The sequence below is a fragment of the Pezoporus occidentalis genome, unplaced genomic scaffold (assembly GCF_034315485.1).
Source record: "Pezoporus occidentalis ecotype Australia unplaced genomic scaffold, CSIRO_AGI_Poc_V1 ctg89, whole genome shotgun sequence".
NCBI lineage: Eukaryota > Metazoa > Chordata > Aves > Psittaciformes > Psittacidae > Pezoporus > Pezoporus occidentalis.
The window spans coordinates 3755990-3771259 of NW_026916253.1; the positions used below are offsets into that span (position 1 = coordinate 3755990).

The window sequence follows — 15270 nt, forward strand, 5'->3', positions numbered from 1 at the left end:
TTTTGTGGCCAAATTCAAGAGCAAGAAACCGTCACACGTCTAAAAAATGAGGGCGAACAAGTGAGCAGCGATCTTACGGGGATGTACACGTCTGTTATTTCCATGATGTGATCTGAGGCGAGCTGGCAGCGTTCACCATCACCCTGGGCTTCTGTCAGCGCCGGGCTGCGGCCGCTCCATCAACGGGGCGGGGCGGGGCGGGGCGGCGGCCGCAGACACCGCCGGATGGGGGCGCTGCGGCGGCCCCGCTGAGGTAACGCCGGCAGCCTGGCGCGGTCATGGATACCGCGGCCCTCCCTCGCCCGTCTCCCCTTCATCTTCTGATCCGCGGTGTCTGCTTCAGTGCGTGCTTTACTGCATCACTACAGCACGCCATTCCTGCGCTTCCCAGCGCCCTATGCCATGTAATTCCGATATTAACAACTTCAAAGGGTTATTAAGGAAATTATCTCTTCAGCTAACTTAAGCCACCACCGACTCCACACTGTACATGTTACCTGAAGGATTTTAGCAATATGCACATACGCTTTTTAACTGATTTCCGCTTTATCGTGGAAAGAAATTACATCTTTCTTGGCGCCCAATTTGTCTCCTGTAATAGATAGAACTCCGCTGAAGTTGCTGAGAGCTGAACGTGTAATGGAAAGCAGACGTATACATTCAGATCCCCGCGCTGCAACTGTTACTCATGCAAATTTAGTCCTTGAAGTTGGTAAGACTATTCATATTGGTACAAGCTATTTGTGCAAGTCAGACTTGCAATATCAAGGCCTACTTGAGCATGCACCATTGTATTCTGCAAAGATGTGTAAGCAAAGCTATCAAACAAAAAGCCCTAGTCTGAAAGGTAAAACGCAAGTAAGAAGGGAAATTTAATTAACTAGTATCCAGAAAACAGGTTTGAGATGAAATACTCTGCTGAGTATTCCAGGTAAGGGTATGAATAAGTAATTGTTAAAATAATGATTCTTTGAATTTCAGTGGTGTAACTACAGCTACCAAACTGAACACAATCGAACTATCACCACTTTAGGCTTTCCACAATAAAGGTTTTCCTAATTTTAAAGACTTTTGTTCTAAGTAAATTCAACCATCATATGGTTTGTCGCTTATTCAGCTCATTAGAAATTCACCCATAATCAAAGGACTATTCTCCGAGATGTCTCGTTCCTAAAGATTCTTGTCCTATATCCTTATCATCAGCCTCTTCAATATCCCAGTAACTTTCTACTCCTGAAACCCCTCAACACAGTATTTTAAAGTTCAGAAAACTACCCAGAGGCCAGTTATAAATGTAGTCCCTCAGGAGTGTGTGCTGGGACTTTTCCTTTTTTATATGTGTCTCAGGAACCTGGAGGGGGAAGACACGAAGCACCCCTATCAAGTCTGCAACTGGCACCACACTGAGCGATGCTGGTCAGAAGGACCTGATGAGCAGCAAATTGGAACGTCATGAAATTCTAGGAGGACAAATGCAAAGGAATTAACTCTATGCCACAATATGGGCTATGAGCTTCCTATCAGAGCCGCAGCACTAATGGAAAGCACATGAGAGTCTGGTGGTCAACAGGCTAACCAGGATTCAACAGTGCATCCTGGCAACAGTGAAGACTAACATCACAGTAATATGTATCCACAGCAAAATGGTAGGTCAACAGTAACCAGTACATCAAGGGAACAAATTATTCCTTTAAACTCAGCCCACATCTAGAATACTGCGATCAATTTTGGGTCACCCTGTACAAGCCTTGAAAACACTTAAATCCCCAGAAGTCACCAAGACAGTTATGGGGTTGGAGCATATGACTTATATGAGGATGATCTGAGGGTTCTTTAGCCCAGAGAAGTCTTGAGGGAGAGGTCATTGAGAAGATTGAGCCAGACTCTTTATTGAGGATCCCTGAAAGAAATAAATTCATAAACTGAAACAGTATAAGTTCTGACTTCATACGGAGAAGCATTCCTCATTCTGAAGACGATGAAGTACTGGCACACTTTGCACAAAAAAGTTGTAGACTCTCATACCTTCCAAGTTTTTAAGACTCAGACAGACAATGCCCTAAGCAACCTTGGCTGTATTTAACATTTGCTTAGAGCAAAAGGTTGGGCTAGATGACCACTCAAGTTCTCTTCCAACCTGAGCGACTCAGCGATTCCTGTCCTCCTGCATAGCTCCAGTTTCCTCCTATGCTCCTTACTGCACAATGCCCCAGCTCCCTCGTACATCTAGGATCACCCCCTGGCATGCCTCCTAGCACATATTTGTCCAGCTTGCTAGCTGGGCACAGCCTGCTCAGCCTGAGGACAGCCTGAGTAGTCTGTACAACAGCACTGATTGGCAGCCAAGCAAAACAAAGAAAAAGGTCCATTTCCCCCTCAACTGTGACACACAGAGCAGCAATCTAGCTGCTGATTCAAAAGTTACCTGAAGGGATAGAGAAGGCAGATGAATAGAATGTTCAATCATTTAAAGCCAGTTTTCTTTGGAAAACAGGCTAAGGAAGAAAGAATACAAAACAAATTTCCCCCAAAAAATGAATTAGTGTCAAGAAGTCAGACTACAAAAAAAACCAAAAAGATACTTTTTTAAAAAGTCAGCTGGTCATGCACAACATTTATCATGTGTGGAAGCATCATCACCTCTTCCCTGCTATAAATAACATTAGTTAAAACCCTGTTAGCATAAGGTGTCAGAAGCAGGGTGCATTCCAAAGCTGCATACTACATGACGATTTGGCATCCTACTTCAATAGCTGAATTGTATTTGGGGCAAGGATGGGCAAATTACCAATCTCATCTATGCTTGGGAAGGCTGGCCTACTTTCATAAACAATCATGCATGCCCCTTTTACTGATCCACTGACCTAAGAGAAGTTCTCATACCACTGTTTACAGATCGTCATCTTTTGCTTTGTTCTACTCAGAGAAAATGCCAAGCAGAAACTGAATCTATGTAAAGGGCTGAAACCACTACCTTCTAGATACTTCTGTATTACAGACTTGGGTTGTTTCTTGGCTTTTGTTTTCTCTGCTGCTGCATTTCCTCCTTAGTTTAATCACATTCATAAAAAGCACACTGGAATTCTGTCTGCCATCAAAGGAAAATAATGCTGATCTCTAACTAGGAAATTCCTGAGCTATTCTTCTAATGTGTGTAACTGCTTTTCACAGTTTTAATATCATCAAGTGACATGGAAGAAAGGCTTCCCTTCGCAAGTTTCCCTAGCCTGATGATGATGATAAATATATAAAAATATATAGTTTTATATTATATATTACATATATATTATATATAATATAAATATATATTCTTAAAACTACAAGAGGAATTAGAGATGTGTGCACATCTACAGGGGTATGATATAACAGGCATCACAGAAACATGGTGGGATGGCTCCTATGACTGGAGTGTTGGAATGGAAGGTTACAGGCTCTTTAGAAAAGACAGGCCTGGCAGGTGGGGAGGGGGAGTTGCCCTTTGTGTTAGGGATAGGCTGGAGAGTATGGAACTCTGTCTGGGTACAGGTGAGCAGATAACAGAGAGTTTGTGGGTCAGGGTTAAAGGGAATATAGCTATGGGAGACATTACAGTGGGGATCTGTTACAGAGCGCCTGATCAAGGAGAACCTGCGGATGAAGCACTCTACAGACAGATAGGAAAAGCCTCAAGCTCACAGGCCCTTGTTCTCACGGGGGACTTCAACCACCCTGACATCTGCTGGAAGGACGATATGGCCCAGCACAAGCAATCCAGGAGGTTCCTCGATTGTGTGGAAGACAACTTCCAGCTGCAAGTAATAGAGGAGCCAACAAGGAGAGGTGCCATGCTTGACCTCGTGCTCACCAACAGGGAAGGGCTGGTTGGAAATGCGACGCTCCAGGGCAGCCTTGGATGCAGCGATCACGAGATGGTCAAGTTTGAGATCCTCAGACGGTGAGAAGAGCGTGCAGCAAGCTCACTGCCCTGGACGTCAAGGGAGCAGACTTTGGCCTCTTCAGGAACCTGCTTAGTAAGGTTCCATGGGATACAGCCCTAGAGGGCAGGGGGGCCCAAGACTGTTGGCTGATATTCAAGGATCACCTGCTACAAGCTCAGGAGTGTTGCATCCCAACTAGAAGGACGTGCAGCAGGAGGGCCAGGAGACCTCCTTGGATGGATAAGTAGCTCCTGAGGAAAATTCAATTGAAAAAAGAGGCTTATGAAAAGTGGAAGCAAGGACAGGTGGCATGGGAAGAATACAGGGATGTTGTCTGGGAAGCTAGGGACCAGGTTAGGAAAGCTAAGGCCCAGTTAGAATTAAACTTGGCTAGAGGTATTAAAGATAACAGGAAGGGATTCTACAGGTATGTAGCAAATAAAAAACAGATGAGATGAGAAAATGAACGAGCCGGCTTCAGTGTGCGCTTGCAGCCCAGAAAGCCAACCGTATCCTGGGCTGCATCAAAAGGAGCGTGACCAGCAGGTCGAAGGAGGTGATCCTGCCCCTCTCCTCTGCTCTCGTGAGACCTCACCTGGAGTATTGTGTGCAGTTCTGGTGTCCTCAACATAAAAAGGACATGGAACTGGTGGAACAAGTCCAGAGGAGGCCACGAGGATGATCAGGGGACTGGAGCACCTCCCGTATGAAGACAAGCTGAGGAAGTTGGGGCTGCTCAGCCTGGAGAAGATAAGGCTGCGTGGAGACCTCATAGCAGCCTTCCAGTATCTGAAGGGGGCCCATAGGGATGCTGGAGAGGGACTCTTCATTAGAGACTGTAGTGACAGGACAAGGGGTAATGGGTTAAAACTTAAACAGGGGAAGTTTAGATTGGATATAAGAAGGAAATTCTTTCCTGTTAGGGTGGTGAGGCACTGGAATGGGTTGCCCAGGGAGGCTGTGAATGCTCCATCCTTGGCAGTGTTCAAGACCAGGCTGGACGAGGCCTTGGGTGATATGATTTAGCATAAGGTGTCCCTGCCCACAGCAGGGGGGTTGGAACTAGATGATCTTAAGGTCCTTTCCAACCCTAATTATTCTATGATTCTATAAAAATACAGTTTTAGGAAGGTATATACATATATATAATACTATCTACACTTAATTGCATCACAAACCACAAATATCTTCAATATATTATTCATCTTTCTAACCAGGTCACTAGACAGTGGCTTCATCCACAGGTATTTTTATTTAGGTCCTAGCATTCTGGATTCCAGTCTTAATTGCACCATCTGACCAATGCAATAGTAAGTCATAATATTTGCACTTACATATATACAGAAACATAAAACCCTAGGAGAAAATTAGGATTAAATAAAAAAACCTCCCACCTTAGTTCTACCAAGAAACTGCTACAATCTGTCTTTGGTTAATAAAAGTTGAACTTTTTTCTGACTTTCAGGTGACCTTCTTAACGTGCTTTAAGTTCAGTAATGTGGCCCTCTTTATTTGTAGTTTTAAGACCAAAATTCTTCATTTAAAACAGGAGCCATACACTTGAAAGTAAAACATAAAAACATGTGTAACTTGAAAAAGTTCTTGCTTATAAATAACACATTTGTTAAATTTAGACATTTTTGATAACAAGTATATGCTTCAAGTTCTTAAAATTGCTTTAGCAATACAATTCTGAACTTTCCCTAGAGCTATGATAAAAACATCATCAAGGATAAAAATAAAAATTAAGCCAGAGCAAAGCAATGCTCCAAGCAATAATTTTCACCATTCTCTCCACATGAATTTGAGGTTTTATATTTTTAAAGACATAACTAAGGTCACATTCTTCATTTAAGTGTTCTCGCCAGATCTCCACTCCACCAGAGCTGTACAAGACCATCAAGAATTGATGACTGTTTGCATGAACACTTCAATTCTTCGTGGCGTGACTCAGTTTCAACACATCAGAGGCATCAAAATCAACAAAAAAAGCAAGTCAGTTGAGTCACACTATCCTATATGAGAAACATGAAGTATAACAAATCAATACCCCCAAACTAAGCAAATTTCTAATCTGCCAAATACTTGCAGAACAACAAGATAAAGCCTACCTACATAATAATTCTTAATTACATGTTTGGAGACTTTAATAGCAAACCATGGTTCAATCAGCATTTAATAAAGATCTACAGTATACAACATGACATGCAAAGGAAGTGTAAGTTTTGGAGGGTTTTTTTGCTACAAATAAACTATAGTCTAGTTAAAAGTTTGAGATATTGCAACAGAGTTTCTATAAATTTAGAACTTTTATGTAAGTTCCAAAAACCTTGAGGGGAAAAAACATTCAGCAATATTATTCCGATATTGGCATATGTGTCACTAGCACAAGATTGTTTTATACAAACATAAAAGCACCTAAACCTTGTCATTGAAAACTTTTAGGTCCCAAGAAGTGAAAATTCTGAGAGTGCTATCATCTGCTTAGATACCTGAAAGGTACATGCTTTGCTGCACTTTAAAAGTTTAATTATATTTTATTGATCAAACAAACTGAAATAAATTGTAAGAAGAGTACTGCCCTATTTGAGAAGCAGAAGAAAAATACCATCTTTGCAGATAGGCTTTCAAAGAATCAAAAAGTTACTTTAATAATTTATACTGACTGACAGGATTGAGATCAAAGATAAAAAAATTATTTGTAAAACATCAGGTCTGACTGATTATTGATGTGATAAATTATTGAGTGCCTGTATATAAAATGTCTTTACGTTTACACTTAAAACAGAAAAACCCTGAAGAACTGGTTTTAAACAGTTAAACAGCATGTATTTAGGGCTTGAATTTGTCTTGTCCTTCAACAGAAACATTGGAAGAATGCATAATTAGTCTCTATTTGCCCTAATCACAGGTCAGGCAGAAATGGAGAAAGCACTGTCTACCATCATCTTAAAAAAAGGAGCAATTTCTTAAAGAACTTCTTGCATGCTGTAGTTCTATGCATGAAATACTGGCCCAAAGTGCAACTGGAACCAGATTTCTGAGTTCTAGACCTCATCTGCTATTACAGATGGCTTGCATACTACATAACAGAAACAAATCAGGAAAGTTCATGAATCTGGGACATGATTTGTTTAAACTTCTATTTAACCTCAATGACATCAGATGTAGAATAATGCAATGAAGATGCACATGGTCATATCTACAGCACAGAAAGTACTAGGCTGTGTCTTGGATTGCATTTCCAACTGTAGGCTTGAGCCCTGTTCCTCTTTTAATCCCAACAGAACCAGCAGAGTTTTACAGGACTTGCAGCATAAGGGCAACTAATGATTTTACAGATCTGCTGTAGTTGTCAGCAGTGAGATATTCAAAACATCTTAATCTCTAAAATTAGATGCAGTCAAACATGTGATCAGCTAAGTAGTCACTGTTCAAGACTTACACTACACAGGAACTTCTGGATACTAACAGCTGAAAAAATATGGGGGAGAGAGCAGTACACCTAAAACTAGAAATTTCTATTTCTAGTTAGAAACTAGGTATTTCTATGTCCTATGACACACCATACGTGGTCTCTACAGAAAGCAGGTCATGAAACCAACATAAACTATAGGTACTTTGTCTAAAACTGTTGCATTAATAGTTCTAAACTGAGCAACAGCATTTAACTATCAGGCTGATGAGGCACAAAGGCAGAACAACTCTAGTACGAAGAGCTCTTGAGATCCTGGGGAGCCACAAATGGTAATTACTGAACTTGCCACAACCTAGTCAGGTGCTACTTAAGAACAGGGTAAATCTCCCATATAGCTTTCATACTGTTATCAAAGGGAAAGCCCCACCTTAAATATTAAGCTACAGATCAGGGGATGCTTCTGTTTTCAGTCCTTTAACTAAAAGCTTCACTTTAAGTCTTTCTAGCTGAATGCATAAATAATTAAATAAATGTTGACTTGCTATACCGTTAAGCCTGTCTGGTGCTGGAAGACAGAATGAAGAAAGGAGAAACCATAAAACTTTAGTTGCTCTCTTCACAAAAACAGTTAATCCAAATGAACTCATTTGCACAGGCATCTCTGAGGAACCTATAACCTGGAGTGCATTTAGGGAAGCCACAAGATACAGATTATTTCCTGCCAAACTAGAGAGAATCAGTGCCAAGTGATTCAAGATTTGGTAAATGATTTCCTCTAGCAGGTAAAACTCAGCACCCCTCTGTGAGGGGCACAAGGCCAAGATATATTCCATAGCTCCAAATCAGCCCCAAACTGGGATGGGAAAGTTTTTGTAAAACTTTTCAACATTACCAGTTCACATTCATAGGTAATAAATTGACTTTGTTAAAAGAAAATGACTTATCACCATGTAATTGTAATTTACAAAATAACAGAAGACCCAACATGAATTACTTCAGTAATCTTGTTTGTAAAAGAACACTGAACTGTGAGAGTGGTGGGTCACCAGAACACGTCGCTTGAAGAAGTGGTAAATGCTCAAGGCCAGGTTGGACAAAGCCTTGGTTGTCATGGTTTAGCATGAGGTGCCACTGCCCATGGCAGGGGGGTTGGAACTTGATGATCTTAAGGTTCTTTCCAACCCAAACCATTCTATGATTTCTCCTCTCATAGGATAAAAACTACCCTCATGAGCCAGCATCTGCATAAAAGTGGGAGGTCTTCTTGAGAATTCTAACTTGCTGGGTGTAGTATTTGTTCTATGCTTCAGAACAACCACCTTGAGACAATTCCCCAGGAAACATTTTGTGAAATTAAGAAACTGGTGAAAAATCAGCTGCTTTTTAAAAATCAATTAAGAAATCCCAAACTTAGAGATTAAAATCCTCAAAATACATTACAATTTTCAGTGCAAAACGGAGCAGAAAAAAAGATAACCAGATATACAACTGGAATGTAACCTAAAGGAATAAAAAATCTTAATAAATGTTACATAGATTTTAATACTCTCTTCTCCTTCTCCCTCCACACAAAACGCTAACTAAATTATTCTAGTGAAGGAAGGTTTAACCAAGGCTCAAACTTTGTAGTATGAACACACTGGTACAAAACCACTCATAAAGCTTGTTTTCGGTACTATAGTGGATTAACTTACCACTAACTACAACTACAATAAATAGTTATGAATTATAGTATTGTATAAGAAGTTATACAGGGGATAATACAGTTTCTCATCCCTTCTCTTACAGCAGAAGAGGAAATGCTGCTGGAAGACTATTAAAAAAAGTGTGCAGTGATAATTGTGTGACAATATATTGCCTAGGACGCTCCTAGGTTAGAGGATCTTATCTATCCTCTCTATTAGGTCAGGATGGAATTTACCTCCTATCAATTTTTCAAGAGAAGTTTTGAACCTGCAACATCTTAAAACAGAGTCCCATAACTTCACTACTCTCCTGGCAAAAAAAAAAAACAAAAACAAAAAAACAACCCACCCTGTTTTTTTTTAAGCTTTACCTTCTAATTTAATTTTGTATCCCTAATTCTTGCACAGGGGAAACCAGAAAAATGGGGGTCATACATACCAGTGTAATTATTTTAACACAAGAGAACCAGAGAAATAGTTAGACCCATGCAAAATCTATGTATAACGCAGGCCAAATGTCTGCCCTTGTTTTCTGTGTCAATTCAGAGCTCTTATGCAAGTTGGTGGGATCTGAGGCAGGAAAAAAAATATTCACCAAGTAGAAAAAGAACTTCTCAAGAATCCTACTTAACCCTACTTATACAATTAATGGCTTTTTTTTTTTGATGTAAGGCATGCAAGAATGACCAAAAAAAAAAGAAAAAAGGAAAAAAATTAAGTAAAAGCTTTCACTTTGCTAAGAATTCTCAACAAGGTGGGTAAGTCGGGGAAACCCACACATAATTCATACTTTTTGGCAAAAAGAACTAATTTGAGAAGAGGTCTGACTTAAAATATATGTAACCAGACAATCCAGTTTCCAAAATTCTGTCTCTAACCCAGATAATTAAGCAGCTGAAAGGCAGCTATTAATCATCCCTAAAGAGTCCTTTTATTATCCCTAGGTGTTTTTTCTGAAACAGAACCAAGCTGTTCACCAAACAACATTATGTACAGGTATGTGGAAGCCTAGAAAATGGAAGGAGTTGCCACAAATAATGAAAGTGTGAACGTATAAACAGTGCATCTAGAAGAGAATGCTTGATATTCAGATAGCAAGGAAGCCTTACATCTCATCAGAGAGGACAGAAAAAATGTAAACTCTGAAGGAAGAGAAGCTATTACTACTGTTCCCTATTTTTTTCTGTAACTAAACCGTATATTACCTAGTTTCTCCAAATTCAGGATCTCAATGCACTAAGGAAACATCCTTAATTTTGATGTTTAATTCCTTCTCCTTTAACAACTCCTCTTTAAGATTACTTTTGTTCAATTGCACATATATATCCTAAAAAACCGGGAAGGTGATGAAGTTATTAAAAAGGAGCAACTGAATGTCAAAGAACCTTTGGGAAATACATTCAGATCCTACCCTATGAGCCCAGTAACCTGTGCTGCACCACCTGTACAATGTGAAGAAAATGTAAAATGTAAAAGACAGAGGAGGGATAAGAACTGTAATAGGTGCAGGACTCAACAAGTCAAATGAGAATATACAAATTACAGTAATAGGATTTTTTTTTTTAATCTTAGTTTTCCCCATACAAAAATATAATACAATATAATAAGTGTCTCCAAAGACATTCAAGAATAAACACAGAGTTACTGTACAGAACTGGAAAATATGTTCTCTGTTTTTATGAATAATAGTACATGCTTCAGTGCACTTTTGTTTGGGTACTCACTACAGAGCCAAATCAAAAGAGATTGTTAGAGGGACCAGATCAGAAAGAACTAATATGGCAATGATGCAAGTTAAGAGTCCTTATGAAAGCAACAGCGAAGTTCTTATCTGGGGATTTAGTTCTTACCTGTTCTCATGCAGGCTAGAAGAATGTACTTCTTGGGCTAAACCCAAGATCAGAAGACACTAAGTCATTACAGGACCTCAGGCTTAAGTACAAAGCCTACGATTATGAAAGAATGTCAGGTGAGACCAAGATGGAGAACTGTCGTAAGAATGTCAGAGATGACAAACATGCGTGTAGGCACAAATGTCAGCATCCTGTAGCACAGTCGTCACAGTAACAGAACACACTCTCAAGCACATCCACATGAGGATTAAAAAAAATACCAAGTATATGAATCTGCCTGTACGCTGCTGCTCTTTTCTAGCAACTTCTGCAAACAATGCAGACTTTCCTCCCTCTTCCCTCCCAGAGAAACTGCCTCTCTGTCACTATAGAAGTCCTATTGGTAAGATATTGTCCACTACAAGCCTAATGACAGGCAGACGATAACCCTCAACATGAGGGTCACCTTATGGAGGTGTCAGCCAGAAAGGAAATTATGAAGGATACCAGAACAGTAGACCAAAGACCTTAACCTGAATTTCAAAACATCAGCATCTTCACCTCTGTATGTCCATGATTAGAAGAAAAATTGTCAAGATCAGGAAATTGTGCCACATTCATTAACACCAAACCTGTGCATTGCTGGATCATCTTCCACTATAAAATTTATTCAGATCAGACATGGTCATTTGATTTTGTTAAAATACATAGCTGTAGTTTACAATAGTTGACACTGAAGTTGCACATCGGAATTATTGTACAAGAACAGATTGTGGCACCTCATCTAGCACAACCTTCGGTGTTACAGCTACTTCTCAAAACCAAATACCCTTTCATTACCAGTGGAATGTATTTGTACCAGTTTTACAACTGGACACTGCAAAACTGGTTAAACCACACACAAACCCTCTCCATGTTATAACCACTGAAAAAAAAAGCCCAAAAAACCCAGTCAAATTGGCAGTGAGTTACAGTAGAATCTGGACTTTATATGCAGTAGACTCAGCAACATGAAGGAGGCTAACAAATGCAATTCAAACTCATGGGAAGGAACAACTAAAGTGAAGTTTATGAGGTTTTCAGTACTTTTAATAAATGCAAGAAATTAAAACATTACGACCTTAGTATGAGCAGCAGGATTGCCAAATAAACATAATGAACAATCATTTCAATACACTTCAGAATATATTACCTTTTACTTTTCCCCTTTAAATGATCCTTGAAGATGCTGCTCACTGATCAATGACTTCCTACTCCACAAAGATGTTCCAACATGTGTTGAGAGTTAGGGACATTAGCACCACCTCTAGAGCATGGAGTTTGCCTATAGGGATAAGGTAAGTCAGCTTTATTACAATATTAAATGGTTCTCTAAGGTTTTCTTTTTATTGTTCTTATTTTACATCCAATATGTATTACCAGAAATCTCTTTATGAGATGGACTTTATAAATTAAACTGGTAGAGAATGCATCTCCACAGAATGATGATCTTAATTTTGCTCTCCTTTGCAGAGAGCCCAAGATCTTTGAGCCATTCAATTCCCAGATACAAACTTATTTTGAGGCTGGGCAACATATTTTGGTAGGCCCTGAAGGCCGGAACTACCTTCCAGAAATAGCAAGACCTTTTCAAGAAGGCTCTTCCACTACATTCATAAAACAGAAGCAAGGTATTATGGTGAAAACAAAACCTGAACTCTCCAAATATTTCTGGGAACAAGTACTACGTTCGCGCTGTCAGTTCAACTGGAGTGAAACCTTTGAAAATGATGCCTGAAACAGCTTCATTTTCATAAATAATCATATTCTGAACAGATCTACATTTAATTTGAGAAATTACTGTTTGATGAAATAACACCAGTTCTGCCACTTAAAGGTGATACTGCTAAATGCATAACTCTGATTCTGTAGTGTTGCAGAACCAGTAAGATTAGTAAAAAGAAAACCTTAGAAATACACAAAAAATATTGAACAGAAGCTGCCCTACCTTTCACAGAAAGGCAGACTCCAAGCTCTCAGGTGGTACTGAAGTTATCATTCCAACACATGTTGGGACATCGTGTAAAACAGGAAGTCTGATCATGGACCTATTAAAGAAAGAACAATACAGTTTAACATTCTGCTGAAATACTTACTGGTTATGTTTATTTGGCAATACTGCTGCTGATACTAAGACAGAATCACAGAATCATAGAACAGATAGGGTTGGAAAGGACCTTGAGATCATCTAGCTCCAACCCCCTGCCACAGGCATGCGGGTCATTAGGGCAGTGTACAATTTCAAAATGCTAGGCTTATGAACAAGTACATGTTAGAACTATCTCCAAACACAATCAAGAGTTATGTCCACAAGCATTTAAGGAGATCACCCTGATAGAAAGATGCTGGTAGAAAAACTGATCTTAAAAGAATGTTTCAGATTGAAGACAAATCAACTCATGGATAAAAAGTTAAAAGTCAACAATAAAAATGACCAAGTCACATCAACAAAAAGTGCAGTGAAAACAAAAGGTTACAGTCACAGTAAATACAATAGCTCAGAATTTCAGAACCCACAGCTGTAATGTAAGCAGCTATAAAACTCTCTAAAGTAAACCAGAGAAGTGTGCTTTCATGTTAGAATTTCTCTGTATATGAAAGAGCAATCATCAATAGTGCAGTTTCATCTCATTCAAACATAAGCACAACTGTTGACAAACAGATGAAGCAGGGTGACAGAATAACTCTTATTAAACTAGTAACAAATGCTTTAAATAGAAGCTCTGAAATCTACTGGCCTGGTTCCATGAATGATATCCCAACCAATTCTTAGATGGTTTAGCAACATTAAATATCCTCTAGAGTATCCAATTTATTTATTTACAATATATACACATGCATGCATACAACTGGGCTGCCACTGTGATGCCACATAGCAGATTCAATACATTCCAGAATACAGAAAAAGCATAAGCTATTTTCTTATATTTTAACATGCATTTTTACAGCAGACATGCAATTCAATTATGACAGAAGAAAGAAGGAAGGCAGAACAATTATCAATATTTCAGACTGACTTAAAAAAATATATCACATGTAAAGCTATAAATTATGTTGAGCCTAACCCTACAACTGCTATGTTAACAGAGACAGTGGCTTAATTCTTACAAGCCAAGCTTCTCTGAAACTGTTTCAAGAAAGACTGTAGGCCTTTTAACAACTGACTAGCAGGATTTGGATTCATCTGCACATTTTCAAGCTTCCTAATAACTGGCCTGCACCACTATATGTGTTCTTGCCTAACTCTATTTGGATGAAGCAAGAGAATCTAGTACTAATTTTGTGACAGGAAATGTTGCAGGTGTATGCTATATTGTCAATGTAACAACATTTTTCCAAAGGAAATTTACAACAAGGCTAGAAACCAGACATAAATACAGTATTTCATAAAATCATGCAACAGAAAAAAATATTTCCTAATGGAGGTGTAAAAATAATTCCAAATGAATGTAAACCAAAAATATAATTGATGATCCTCCAATACATTTTTTCATACATATTTAGGTAAAAAGAATTTGGAAAATACAAGATGGACAGTTAAAATGTATTCAGTATGGTCAAGCCAGTCCCACATTTCTTAAGAATTTCACATTTGCAATTATTCTATTTAGCCAGTGCTCTGTAACGATAAAAAAAATTAAGTAGGAAAAATAGGGTGAAGAACACTGAAAGTGAACGGAGAGAAAAAAAAACAAGCTAGGCCAATGAATACAGTATGCCTAACTTGAGTTTCATTATCACTGCATTAAGACAGCTAATTTATGGTTAAGATTCTCCACAAGTTCTGACATTTCCAGGATAGCCAATAAAAGCAAAATGGCATCATCGATTGTAGAAAAAAAAAATAATCAGAAATAAAACAAAAGCTGTGGGAATTAATAAACTGCTACAGATTCTGAGGTTGTGAGAATATCACACGTGGTTGATCACAAAACATAAAGCAAGCTTTTTGAAACCACTACTGGGTGTTCTAGAGACCACCAAATCCCAGTCAACAGACTTCTCAGAAAAATACATAACATAGCTGTTCCCTTTTCCATGGATTTAGTAGCAGGCAATATAAAATGTGTTCAGTTTTTATCCCATTCTTCCCTATGTCCTGCTACCTTTCACTACTATTGAATACTAAATATAAAATACAATGCATCCTAATTCTTACCTGCTCTGAGAAACAATGCTGTAACAAAGTAATTCCTGAGCCAAAAAAGTTTCTATTTTCACAAGGTTGGTACAAACCAGAGGAAACTGAACAACCTAGTAAGTCAAATTATTTCATTCATTGAAGTGTTGCCCCTTTTGGTAAACAGCAGAAACATAGCATGTCACAAAACAGCTTCTAAAACTTCACTCATACAGCATTCTTACCCACGAAAAACCAC

At 38.9% G+C, this 15270-nt stretch overlaps 1 protein-coding gene across 7 annotated transcripts in view; it reads right to left on the reverse strand.

Moving 5' to 3' along the window:
• Window positions 1-15270, reverse strand: part of LOC134156620 (transcription initiation factor TFIID subunit 4-like) — a 149818-nt gene that overhangs the window by 89476 nt on the left and 45072 nt on the right. The window contains exons 11-12 of one of the 7 annotated variants that reach the window (XR_009961976.1): window positions 12840-12939; window positions 11790-12176 (exon numbers count right to left, since the gene is read on the reverse strand). The exons of 5 other annotated variants lie outside the window; for them this stretch is intronic. Coding sequence is in view for 1 of the 2 variants with exons in the window: in XM_062604855.1 (XP_062460839.1) it covers window positions 5928-5932 (5 nt within the window). In the remaining variant the exon portion in view is untranslated. Of the gene's footprint in view, window positions 1-5083; window positions 5933-11789; window positions 12177-12839; window positions 12940-15270 lie in introns of those variants that run through there. One more of the 7 variants, XM_062604855.1, reaches the window with a different exon arrangement.